A 13038-nucleotide genomic window follows, 5' to 3' on the forward strand; every position below is an offset into this window, starting at 1 on the left:
GTTGACATCCTCCATGGTCAACCAGTGGAGGAGTATATTGTCAAAGCTGAGCAATGCATCACTCAGGTCATTCAGGATGCAGCTTTTGACATATACTGCTGCGCTGGATAAAACCGACACTTGTGGGAAACTGTCGAAATCCTATCTGTCCATGTTTCCTCAGAGAATATTGAGAGGCATCCTCTGATCTCTTTGGTGGAATTATTTCCGACCTGCATGAGGTATCTGAGGTCAATAAGGCCTCCATGCGTACGAAATCAGGTCGCAAAATGTTCTGGGTGGAAGTGAGTTCAGGTTCCCAGAAGATTTATACCAAAACCCTGGACAAACTAAGGAAGCTGTTCACCTCCCACCATCTCACTGAGGGAAAAATACTCCTGTGCAAATCGAGCTTTCTGCAACTGGACTACTTGTAACTGAGGCCACTGTGCAGGAATCTCCTGTAACTGAGGCCACTTTGGCAGTGTCTCCTGTACAGAAGACAGACAGTAAGACCCCTTCTAAGTCCCCAGCTTCAGCCTACCAGCTCACCCTCGACACCTGCACTAAAGGGGTAATCAAACAGGTGATCTCGGTGATGAGAGGGACACTTCAAAGGAAGACTGCTCCGCTTCCGTTGGGGAGAGCACGTCAAATTCATCCTTCGACTTCAACCAGAAGTTGGACTCGATAATTTCGAAATTGGAGGACCTCTCCATTTCGAGTGATGTGACGTCAGCCGAGATTGCCACACTCACGCGATCTCTTAGTGCAGCCAGCAGAACCTCTAACGTTTCCATCCAGAGCTTTCACAGTGCTGAGTTCCGAGCTAAGGCCAAACACATTGTGAGTGAGACCATTCTCAGAGCTGCTAGCAAAGCCAGCCATTCTTTGCTACAGAGCATGCCTAGCACCACCTTCTCACACCATGCGGTTTCTACAGCCGAAGATATAGTAAATATTATCATGCAAGACCTTGAAAGTGTATCCCAGTACACTGTGGACGACGCAGACTCCTTCCCACTAGGAGAGAAAAAGCTGGAGTTCCAGCTCAAACCCAGAGTTGTCTTTGACAACTTATTGGATGCTGCTCAAACCATGTACCACAGAGTAAAGGATAGACTGAACATATTTTTCTCTTTTCCACCAGTGTCAGTCACCACAGCCAAATATGTGCTGGACTCCACCCCTGTGGAGACACTCAGACGCTCTAAGTCCGCTGACACTGCTCTTGTTGAGGACAGGAGCCGCCCCTCCGTCTGTGAGAAGTGAGAAGCCTTTGTCAAAAGTCTGTTTGGCTAAAAGGTCTAAAACCCTTCTGTCTTCGAGTGGCTCTTCAACAGACCACCATGTAATTGACACATGCAGTGAGGATGTCACTCTGCCCACCAGGAGTATGTCAGTTGTGAGCAACAACAGTTTGAAGAGAGCCTCTCCTCTCCACGGCAGTGGATTGAGTGAAAGTTGCAAACCTCTTGTGGCTCTAAAAGACGTAACAGTGGCAGTCAGCCAAGAAGGCTTTAGCAAAACTGCAAAGAAGACGCTCAGCTTGATCCTAAATGTGATCAAGTGTAGAGTGGCCAACTCTGAGAGTTCATCTGTTGGGCAGATTGCAAGTGAGGAGTGTCTGATAGCCACTAACATGTTAGACTCTGTACTGGAGAGCCTTGACCAGTTGCCTGACATGAGCGCTGCCGATGAGATCACAAGGACAGAATCCCATACCTCTATCGCAATGGGACGAGACAGGTTCACGGTCAACGCTTGTGAGCCAACAAGAAATAAACATATCTGACACCAATATCATAGTGAAAACTATAATGGACACATTGAAGACGGACGACCCAGAGATGACTTCAGCAGAAGAACATCTGGATAGGCTCCTGTCAGTTGAAGCCCTTCAAGGTGCATCTGGCAACCTGATCACAAAGGTCCATGGTCTCATTCAGGAGATAACCATAAACCGCCAGCTTCAATCCATGGTTGGCCACAGAAGCCTCTCTCAACCAGCGCTGCCTAAACCAGCCCTGAGGAAGCTGTCAAAGGACGATGCCTCAGAGCTCATTTACAACTTTGCCCAGACTTCTGTTAGGAGACTCCTGGGGCAGTGTATGGGAAGGCCTATGCCACCATCGGCTGAAATGGTTTTGGATCAGGTCATCAAGTTGATGACAGACGTGGTGATGGACAGCCTGACTTATGTGTCCAAGTCTACAATGGAGGATGGTAAGTGAAAGTACCTCTTTTCATCTGCATAGGACTTAATTGTAACATGCTCAATACATTGCGTTTTATGATGTAAAATTCACTGGCTGTGTCCAAAATGGCACCTTCTTCCATATTTAGTGCACTACTTTTGACCAGACCCTATGGGTCCTGGTCAAAAGTAGTGCACTATAAAGTGAAGAGAATGCCATTTGGGATGCAGTGACTGACTTCAATGGCTGCGTCCTCTTCTCCCAGTTATTGTACACAGGTCGGTCACACTAGCGTGCTCTTCTCACTCAGACACCAGCAATGCCACAAGTGACATCACTCATGGTGTTGTAGCTGACCTTAATGCTACTGAGGAATTCCCTGCCAGGAGCCTTAGCCCGGCTGATGTAAAGGCTGACGGCATGGCCCGCCTTCCCTCTGCCAGAGGGGAAGAGACTAAGAAGAACAGGAAGTGGCGTTTCCTACCGAAAATGCATAAGTTTCCAAAGATCATGATTAAGGTAGGGTGCTCTGTGTTTTGAGATTACATCTGTAAGGCAGGGCTGAAATTTACCCTACAGATTCACTACACCCCTATTGTCTCTCAGCATTAGAACAATACTGTTGTCATTGTCTTTAGGAGGTTGAGTGAGGACGCTGTAATGCAATCCTAATACACATGGGAGAGAGTCAATGGCTATGTCCCTAATGGCACCCTATTCCTATATAGTGCACTACTTTTACCAGCGCTCTATGGGCCCTTTTCAAAAGTTGTGCCTTACGTAGCGAATAGGGTGCCTTTTGGGATGCACACTCTGTATTTTACACAGGCTCAGTTGTCCTGATGTGTTTTGTCAACAGCTGTTCAAGACAAAAGGGGAACCGAAGAGCCACCCTAAACAGGATGCACTGCCTACCAAACGTCTCAGAGAGACTCATATTTCACAGGGTAAGTGATAAGCATCGATAATGTCATATTGATGTATCACCCTATGACAAGCTTGTTAAAACAGTGACAACAGATACAGGCAGACCGACGGACAGACAGGCAGACGGACAGCAGGCAGGCAGCACGGACGGACGGGCAGGCAGACGGACAGACACAGCAGGCCGCGGCAGGCAGGCAGGGACAGGCAGGCAGACGGAGACAGGCAGAGACGGGCAGACAGACAGACAGACAGGCAGACGGACAGGCAGGCAGACGGACGAGGCAGACGGACGGGCAGGCAGACAGGCAGACAAAACAGACAGGAGGCAGACGGACAGCGGCAGACGGACACAGCAGACAGACAGCACAGACGGACAGACAGGCGGACAGGCAGGCAGACAGGCGGACGGCAGGCAGCGGACGGGCAGACAGACAGGCAGACAGACGGACAGGCAGACGGACAGGCAGACGGACGGGCAGGCAGACAGACAGACAGACAGACAGACAGGCAGGCAGGCAGGCAGGCAGGCAGGCAGGCAGACGGACAGGCAGGCAGACGGACAGGCAGGCAGGCAGACGGACAGACACAAACACACACATTCATTTTCTGATTATGAAATGTTCTTATGACAGATGCTGAGTGTGAGGTTCCAGAGGTTCCATCACTCCCCCCTCCCAAGGAGGACCTGACAACCACACCGGCCCCTGCTCCCCAGGAGTCCCAGTCCCGTAAACGCCCACTCATAGTCAGGGTGTTACACGCTCTCTCCAGAGCCATCTCCAAACCATTCAGAGGAGCTTCTGGGAAGAAGAATTAGCCAAATGCCTGATTTTATTAATATGATATTTTAATCAGAGCCTTTATTTAATAAAACATTACTGCATTGATTTCTGTCTATAGTAGTCTTCATGTATGTGCAAGATAACGGTAAAGTACTTCAAACCACATAGTCAAAAGTATTCATAGTGAAGTACCGTTTATGATTATTGATTGTGGAAATACACATAATACAGAAAAGTTGTTGTCACATATAAAGACAGACATAAAGGAGAACTCAGTAGACCAGTCACATTCTCAAGCCATAACTAAATCCATGAATGGATCTCCTATAAGATGACAGGAGAACATTTGTAACACTTTCTATGAAGCCTATATCTATAATGCATACACTCAAGTCATTTACATTTTACATTTTAGTCATTTAGCAGAAGCTCTTATCCAGAGCGACTTACAGTTAGTGAGTGCATACATTTTTGATTTTTTTCATACTGTCATACACTCATAATGACTTAATTGAGTTAAGTGTTAAGTAAAGTGCAGTTATAAACACATAATGAGGGCTTATTATGTATTTCTTGCAATAAAAAAAGAAAAATGCTACTAGTTTATTAAATATTCATGACTGCTATTGCACGGCTCATGTCCACACTTCTGTACAATAGGGGGCAGTAATGCACCATAACGTTGGATGCCAACTGCCTATAAACCCCACTGAAGAAGAAAAAGCTACTCATGTAATGCATGCTGGAAAGCAGACAAAAACTAATGATTTGCAAGAGATCTAAACACGATTTATAAGCTACTGAACAACAAGTCCAAGAAAGCATTGCTAACCGCGTTTGCACTTTGAACAGATTTCTCAACAATAATAATGGAAGATGTGACTGGGGCTCAGCTCATTGCAGAGGCACTAAAAGCTCAGGTGAAGTGTGTGCAATTTATATAAAACAGTGTTATACTGTGTAACCGTGTTGCTAAGAATATATTAGTCGCTGATCATGTCCTTGGCAGTGAGAATGTAGCACTACGAGTTGTGAAAGTGTGCCAAAGGTCATTGCACTGGTATAGCTAACTATTAATATTGTTGTAGAAAAACATTTAGATGTTTATGTGGAATAGCATATGTTAACATAGTGAGTTTTTGTCCTGGGTCCGCCTGGGTCCTGCAGTCGGTGAAAAGCAATTGCACTGCCTGCATCTCAGAACTGCGGCCGCCTTGATCTCATGAGGTTATCGTTGCCCGCGTGTGCATGACGTCAGAGAAAGTCGGGATCAAGTCGGACACAAATCTAACCAGCATGCATTGGGCGGTGATCGCCGGTGATCGATTCTGCGCAGACCTGGCTCATCTCAAATGGGCCTCTTGTCTATGATCTGTCGGCATGGTTATACTGGCCTGTGGCCTTCTTGGAGGCCTTGATGATATCGGAGGGGGGCTCCCATTTGAAGCAGGGCTCCAGATTGGCCATCTTTATGGTCATTATTGAGGACAGGGTGCCATCCAATGCTAGGCTGTTTCTTCTCTTGGTTTTGTTCAGTCCCACAACTGAAAACACCCTCTCAGCATCTGCGTTTGCATGGGGCAACACCAGGACAAGCTTGGCGACGGCAGCAAGCCTCTCGAATTCTTTGGCTCCTGTCACCTATGGAAAATGCACCAAAACACAATGGAAAAACATACCTTGATTTTTGATTGATTAATACTGTGAGTATACTGTAGGTTGATCCATTAACAAAGTTCAGATAAAAACATGCATAATTTGAAACATGCATGACACATATATGCATGCAACAATTTTAAGCAACAGATGTAGCCAAGCCACACCTGCCAAAAGGAAAGACAAAAAAGGGAAAAAAAAATTACCTTATGCTTCCGGGTTGCCATTTCAGCCCAGAAGCTTTCCATTTCAGTTTAGTCCTGCAGGGATATCATTGGCATGGTCTGATAATTTAGAAACTCCTCACCCAGAAGGTCATGCTCCTCTGGCCAATGGTATGGGAGGAGATGGGGAAACCTATTTATGAAAGTAGAGTTACAAGTTGTTACGTTTTAGGTATATAGTCATCAACCAGCAGCAGTTCATACACATCTTTGAGGAGAAGCCACATAAGAATATCTCATGTGCAGTTTAGGAGTGAACACACCTCATCATAAAACACAGGGTATTTTAGCTAAGATGATAGACAATAATTAGAGAAAAAAAATAACCTTTCAACAAAGTACAGGACATCTTCGATGTCACTTTCAGCCCTCTGCCGTACATCAACAAATTGTGCGTGCTTGATCAGTGGCTCTTCCAGTGGCAGCTTCTTAAGTGCATAGTCCACAGCACTTGTCAGGAAACACAACACAGCTTCATGGAATGAATCCACCTGCTGTGGTGTGATGTCACCCTCGTCGAGTAATCTGTTAAGTTTAGCCCTGGTTGTGAACCCAATACAGCATATCGGTATAAGGTACAAGGCTAAATATCACATATCACAGTGTTTGATCATAATAATAGTCAAATACTAACCTGGTAAATGGTTTGCCTTTTCTTTAAAGGCAATTTCACAAGGCTCCTCATGGCACTGCAGAACTGCTGGAACCATAAACTTGGAACATAGCTTGCGTACGAATTTCACCATCTATAACAGACATTTACAAAAATAGTTGGTGAAACCTGTTTTAGAGGATCCCTGCAGATATCAGCAAGAAACACAGAATGGAAAAAAACGGCAAAATCCAATCCCACCTCATCATGTAACAAAAATATTGATGACTGCTCTCTCTGAAGCAGCAAGTTGAAAGAAGTGAAAGTTGGTACGGTGGCTTGGAAGAACAGCAGGTACACTTCTGTCATGGGGTCAGTGGAATGTCTGCACAAGTCTCTTGAACCTGGCCTGATTTTCATCTTGAATCAATAAATAAATAACACAAAACAAGAGGTTGTCATTAATACAAGTATGTGACTAACAATCCATGTAGTTGCTGCATAATGAAATTGAAAATTGATGACCATACTAGCAGATTTGTAGTAGCTGGCCAGAGGTTCATACAGCCTCAGGATCCTGGTCACACAACGTTCAAGGCTTAGCCAACGGACCGAGATACGCAGGAGGACCTCCATGTACTCCGCTTCATGGAGCTCACAAAACTCTGTTTTAGACATTAAATCCATATCATATATTTTCTACAGCTCAGCATTTCAGTATTACACTTAATAGTATCAAACATGCATACCTGACAGGTATCCTTTCCGATTTGTGCTACCCTTGAACCAGTAACCGATGTCCACTACCATATCCTCCAAATCAGAACCGGACACCTGCAATGCATAAATCAATCATAACACATTCAGTCAATGCACGTAATTAGGATACAAATAAAAAGTTACATGTAAAGATAAATCAGGCCTTAACTCACTTAAAATTTTAAAAATCCCACTCCTGCAGCTTTGGCGGTGTTATGTGCCACATGACAAGGACAACCATGAATATAGGTGTTGGGATGCTTCTGGAGCACCCTAGAGGCAATGGAATTACGTGGTCCAATGTTCACAGCTGCATTGTAAACTGAGAGACCAATGCAGTTCTCCCAAGGGATGCCATGCTCCTCTATGGTGGAGGTAATTTTGGTGAAGATCTCACTTGCTGGCCCACAGCTCGTCCCACTTGTTGTGCACATATTTAAGAACTGGTGGACAACTTTGCTGCCCATGAAGACCCGGACAGTAAGCGGGTTCATCTTTTCCACTCCTATAATGACAAGTTAGAATCATACAGATGTTCATGTTGTTAGATGTTTAAAAATACACAAAGCACATGTTTTGCAGAGGAGAAAAATCTCAAATAGTTTGTGAAATACCAGTGTCATTCGACCCATCCGTAACAAGGGTATACGGGGCTTTTTTCATCTCCTTCACAAGCTCCTGTGTGAAATATGGTGCGAGTGCTTCATTGGTAATGCAGGATGACTTAGTCCTGGCACACCTGTACTCCTGCGCTGTCTTCGAATCTCCGAAACATTCTTTTAGGAGAGGCCCCAGGTGGTCCGCAAAGGCTAGGGGGACGTTGTGAACTACCAACCCAGCTGTCATTTTGACCTCAGCCCTTCTTGTCTGTAAGAAATTAAAAATTATGAATCCTCCCAAAAGACCATAGTTTATTTAAAATAGACGCCTGCGATAATAGGGCACAGGTAAAAAAACACATTCAGCAACTAAGATCTCAAATTAAGAAAACTGGACTGTACTACACTGAAATACAAACCACAAATTAGTCAAAACTATCAACCATGACTTTACCGTGATCAACTAGAACACAAAACTCTTGACTGAACCTTGACAGAATCATTACACATATCATACCTTAACCTCTTGTGCAGACATACCCCCAACAGATGGAACGGCCATTGCATATTGGGATATTGTGGCTGTGGACTGGAGAGCTCGTTGCTTATCTTGGTGGCCTTTTGCTTTTTATATGGCGCACTACATCTGTCACACCCTGGTGGCAACATGAGTTTTCAATACGGCAGACTGCACACCAGTAGTGCGTGTTGAGGCTCCCTCTGGTAATAAATGGCCATGAAGAGGTCCACTCATTTTGGAAAATGGATCTATATGTTGCTGCTCCAGCCAGAGCACGACTCTTCTGGCCCTGCTGTTGGATTGGGGGGGACTCTTCTTTCTGTCCCTCTGTGTCTCCTTCCATCTGCCCTGTTGGTTGTTCTATTTGTCTGTCTGTTGCTCCTCTGCATGGGCGTCAATCTGTCCTGTCTGTTGCTCCTCTGCTTGTTTGTCAGTCTGTCCTGTCTCCTGCTCTCTCTGTCCTTTGTGTTGCTCCTCTGTCTGTTGTCCTGTCGTTTCTATCAATCGTTCTGGCTGTTCTGTCAGTGTGTTTGTCTGTCTTTTCTCACTTGGCTGGTTCTTTAAATAAAATAAAAGGTTTCGCTTTTGTCCTGGCAAAGGTCTCTTACGGGACATCTTTGAAACCTTAAACAATTAAAATGGTCATGTTGGTTTAATAACTCTACTCTCAGTTACAAAAACATACCTACTTCTATTGCACACATTTCCTGTATTTATGTTAAATTCTTTGGAATACATCTTACCTGTTCGAAATCAGCTGAGTTTACATTCACCACACTAAATCATGTTCACACGCACAAACAAATAATTTATTTCAAGATTTAAAGTTTAAGAGAGTGAGTATTCAATTGGACGACATTTCATTGTTACATACCTAGTCTCAGCTCAGCTTCTTATCAGACTTCTTGAGGTAGTGACCGTTTCATCTCATGTTGACTTTCGCGGCAGTGTTATCTCTTCTTCTGTCGCTAACTTCGGGGTGCAGCACATATGGTTCAGTGGCGCTCATCAGCGCCATCTACCGTCGGGGAGTTTGAAAAAAGGAACGAACGAGTCTCGGCCGATTTTTTTTGCGTGAGAAATTGGATGTGTGGCGTGAGTGCGTGTGAAAACAGGCAAAAACGTGTGTCACACGGCGAAAGCGTGAGAGTTGGCAGCTCTGTGTTAACACCCTTGTTGATGCATGCCAATGTGTGTGTCAATGCAAAGAAAATCTAAACTACATTGTAACAATTCATATACAATTCAGTATGAAAATGTATGCACTCACTAACTGTAAGTCGCTCTGGATAAGTGCGTCTGCTAAATGACTAAAAATGTTTTTTTAAATGTAAATATACTGTATCTACATGTATCTCTCTACAGAATGTAGAATATATGTTTGGAATAGTTGGTGTTCCAGTCATTGAAGTAGCTATGGCAGCTCAAGCCTCAGGAATCAAGTATGTGGGAATGCGCAATGAACAAGCCCTAAGCCACCTTTTTATTACTAAACCAGCTCTCCCCAAATCATGTGATATTAACTACCCTTACATAGACTACAGGAGCGTGTAGTGTGTGAGGGTCAGTTTCATAGCTTTTTTGCATTGCTAATTATGTCTGCCTGTCTGTCTGACCCTTTGTGTGTCTGTCTGCCTGTCTTCCTGTCTGTCCCTCTGTCTGTCTGTTCCTCTCCAGTCCAGGTGCATGTCTGGTTGTGTCTGGACCGGGACTCATCCATTCACTTGGTGGAATGGCCAACGCTAACATGAACTGCTGGTATGCTAGAACTCCACAAACAGAAGACCCTACTACTCATGTTCAGTGGCCTTTCAAAAGAAGGGATGCTATCCGCACACTGCAAAAAATGATCTGAGGACTCCAAACTATCTCAGCTTGTCAGTTGATGTCATTGTGTGATACCTCTCTCTCTGTAGGCCTGTGATTGTTATTGGAGGCTCCTCTGATCAAAACCAAGAGACCACTGGGGCGTTTCAAGAGTTTCCACAGGTACCGATTCAACCATGACATTTCTGACTATTGAACATTAGGGGATGGTATCCCGGGACACAGATTAAGCCTAGTCATGGCCTAAAAAGCAAACTCAATAGAGAATCTCTGTCTGGGAAACTGGCCCTAGCAGTTTAATTGCTGAAAGAGGAAATAATTTGTTATTTGTGGTCCTCTTTCTCTGTCAGGTGGAGGCATGCAGATTGTACAGTAAGTTCTCTGCTAGGTCTAGCAGTCTGGATATGATCTCCTCAGTGGTAGAGAAGGTATACAGTCTACTCTGACTCCCTCTGTGTAGTCCTCTTCATATCATTTGGTATCACCTGCAATTGTCTGTTTTCTGACCTCTAATTTTCCAGCTTAGCAAGGTACCTTAACTGCTTCATAAGAGCACAGCACAGCCTTAATTGATCTGAATGGAAGGGTGTTTGGTCTGTCTAAGGCAGCACGCACTAGCATGTATGGACGTCCAGGTGCTGTATACGTAGACATATCTGGGGACATGGTCAATGCTAAATTGGACAGGAGCAGAGCCAGGTTAGTGGCCATCACTGTCTTTCATCCATTTAAAATGTATACTAATGTGTTACTGTTGAATATGTATACCTCTGAATTCACATCACCGTAGTCATTTTTATTTTATCTTGTTATACCTTTTAACGTCTGAAGTGAACCAGAAATTTAATTACTTAGAAAATATAGCACTATATCAAAATATTCTCATCAGAGAATAGCAATAAGCCTCGATAGACCTTCATGGTTTATTTACATATGCAATAAAGTTGCTAGGTAACATGTTTAATGTTTGACCTATTATTTATTATTTCCTTTGTCAGAGAGGTGCCCTGTAGTCCACCTCCTCCTGTGAGTATGGCTGACCATATGGCGATCACAGAAGCACTGGCGGTCCTGAAAGGAGCCAAACGGCCTTTACTCATCATTGGCAAAGGTAGGCATTGCTTTTTTAATAGCCAGATAATCTGGGGGAAACAGAACTAAAATCTTGCATAATTGCGTCAGATACTTGGATAAGGTCTGGGGAGATGTTAAGAGAAAGATACTAACGCCACTTGCGAACTCTCCACCCCCTAAACGGAAACTCTCTGCAAGTTTCAGGCAAGTTTATGGGCCAAATGTCCCCTCCCGTTCTGAAATTGAAAAGATGGGAGCACCTGCGAAATCGGGATTTGTCCAAATGATTAGTGGTGAAAAATCAGCGTAACGGAACAAAGTTGTCACATCCCAGTCTGTTGACAGACGCTACTTCCAGTTATGTTACGTGCGTCTGTCCAAGAGAGATCAATAGCCAGCTGAGACGCACTGTAACACATATAGCACTGTACCACGGTTCAGTTGAAAACTGGGCCACGTTCAGTCGACAAATGTTGTTGACATGATTTCTCATTCTACCTGTCCGAGAGGCACGTTCGTTCTACATGCTGTATTTCTATCTGAACGTTGCACAACGTTTTGCTCAGCTGAATGCATCCCAGTTGTGAAGGCCAGTCTGTTGAAATCCGTGTGGCAGTGCCCTCTGTCTGTGTCCCTCTGCAGGTGCAGCCCATTGAAGAGCAGAGGGGGCTCTGAAGGAGCTGGTGGAGGGGTGTGACCTGCCCTTCCTGCCCACCCCCATGGGTAAAGGGGTGCTGCCTGACGATCACCCCAACTGTGTTGCTGCTGCCCGCTCCAGGTCAGCCTCTCCTTCTCTCAGCTGGCATCATATTCATGTACAGACCATTGACTGTATAAGTAGGACCAAGAATTTCCATGACCATTTGAACGGACCAGGAAACTCCTGAAATCCCTATCTATAACTAGTCTCTCCTGGCCAGGTCATGTCAATGTAAACTGGTGTCAATCAAACAACTACACTACTCCTATAACTAGCCTCTTTTCATTACATTTTGTTTTGTCCCTGCTCTCCTCCTCCTCTCTTCCTATCCTCCTCCTCCTCTCCCTCTTCTTCCTCCTCCTCTCCTATCCTCCTGGTTCTATGGTCTTGGTGGGGACTGCAGAGCTCTGCTCCAGTCTGATGTTGTGGTCCTACTTGGTGCCAGACTCAACTGGATCCTGCACTTTGGCCTTCCCCCAGGTTTGACACCCAAGTAAAGGTCATCCAGCTAGGTCAAAGGTCACCAGTAGGGTTTCTTTTTTTTTTTTTTTTTTTTCGGATTCCAGATTTTCTGCTTATTCCGTTCTGATTTCTGGAATCTTCCAACAGGGATTTCTGGGAATTTTGGGAAAGTAACTGTAATTTTGCAACCCTAGTCACAGGTCATTTCATAGTGAACTACAGTTCATTGTAACCAGGTATAAAGGTATTTGACTCAGTCTATTGGATTTAGTCTATCAATTATATAGCTTCTCTATAAGTCTTTGTGGTCTCTCCAAATAATGTCATGGCTGTCTTAGTGCTGTACAGTACATCTATATTTAAGCAATAAGGCCCGAGGGGGTGTGGTATATGGCCAATATACCACGTCTAGGGGCTGTTCTTAAGCACGATGCAACGCGGAGTGCCTCGATACAGCCCTTAGCCGTGGTATATTGGCCCTATACCACAAACCCCAGAGGTGCCTTATTGCTATTATAAACTGGTTACCAACGTAATTCGAACAGTCAAAATACATTTCAAATCAAATCAAATCAAATTTGATTGGCCACATGCGCCGAAATACAACAGGTGCAGACATTACAGTGAAATGCTTACTTACAGCCCTTAACCAACAGTGCATTTATTTTTAACAAAAAAGTAAAAATAAAACAACAACAAAAAAAGTGTTGAGAAAAAAAGAGCAGAAGTAAAATAAAAT

General features: G+C 44.4%; 2 protein-coding genes and 1 pseudogene across 3 annotated transcripts; 2 read left to right on the top strand and 1 right to left on the bottom strand.

Moving 5' to 3' along the window:
* The first annotated feature begins 1723 nt into the window (after positions 1-1723).
* Positions 1724-3991, top strand: LOC123486834. 2 transcript variants are annotated; one of them, XM_045218046.1, is made up of 4 exons: positions 1724-2205; positions 2443-2696; positions 3037-3124; positions 3737-3991. In XM_045218046.1, the coding sequence occupies exons 1-4, from the start codon at positions 1800-1802 to the stop codon at positions 3919-3921; spliced, it is 933 nt and encodes a 310-aa protein (XP_045073981.1). In that variant the 5' UTR covers positions 1724-1799; the 3' UTR covers positions 3922-3991. The 2 variants fall into 2 exon arrangements, with proteins under 2 accessions (XP_045073981.1, XP_045073982.1); XM_045218047.1 differs by having other exon boundaries at positions 2488-2696.
* Positions 3992-4746: 755 nt separating this feature from the next.
* LOC121565697 lies at positions 4747-12350 on the top strand (annotated as a pseudogene).
* Positions 7291-8456, bottom strand: LOC121565698. The gene is made up of 3 exons (XM_045218048.1): positions 8234-8456; positions 7732-7984; positions 7291-7622 (listed from the first exon to the last, which is right to left on the bottom strand). Exons 1-3 carry the CDS (start codon positions 8276-8278, stop codon positions 7291-7293), a joined length of 630 nt encoding a protein of 209 aa, XP_045073983.1. The 5' UTR covers positions 8279-8456.
* Positions 12351-13038: the final 688 nt, after the last annotated feature.

Source organism: Coregonus clupeaformis, unplaced genomic scaffold (genome assembly GCF_020615455.1).
Source record: "Coregonus clupeaformis isolate EN_2021a unplaced genomic scaffold, ASM2061545v1 scaf1328, whole genome shotgun sequence".
Classification (NCBI taxonomy): Eukaryota; Metazoa; Chordata; class Actinopteri; order Salmoniformes; family Salmonidae; genus Coregonus; species Coregonus clupeaformis.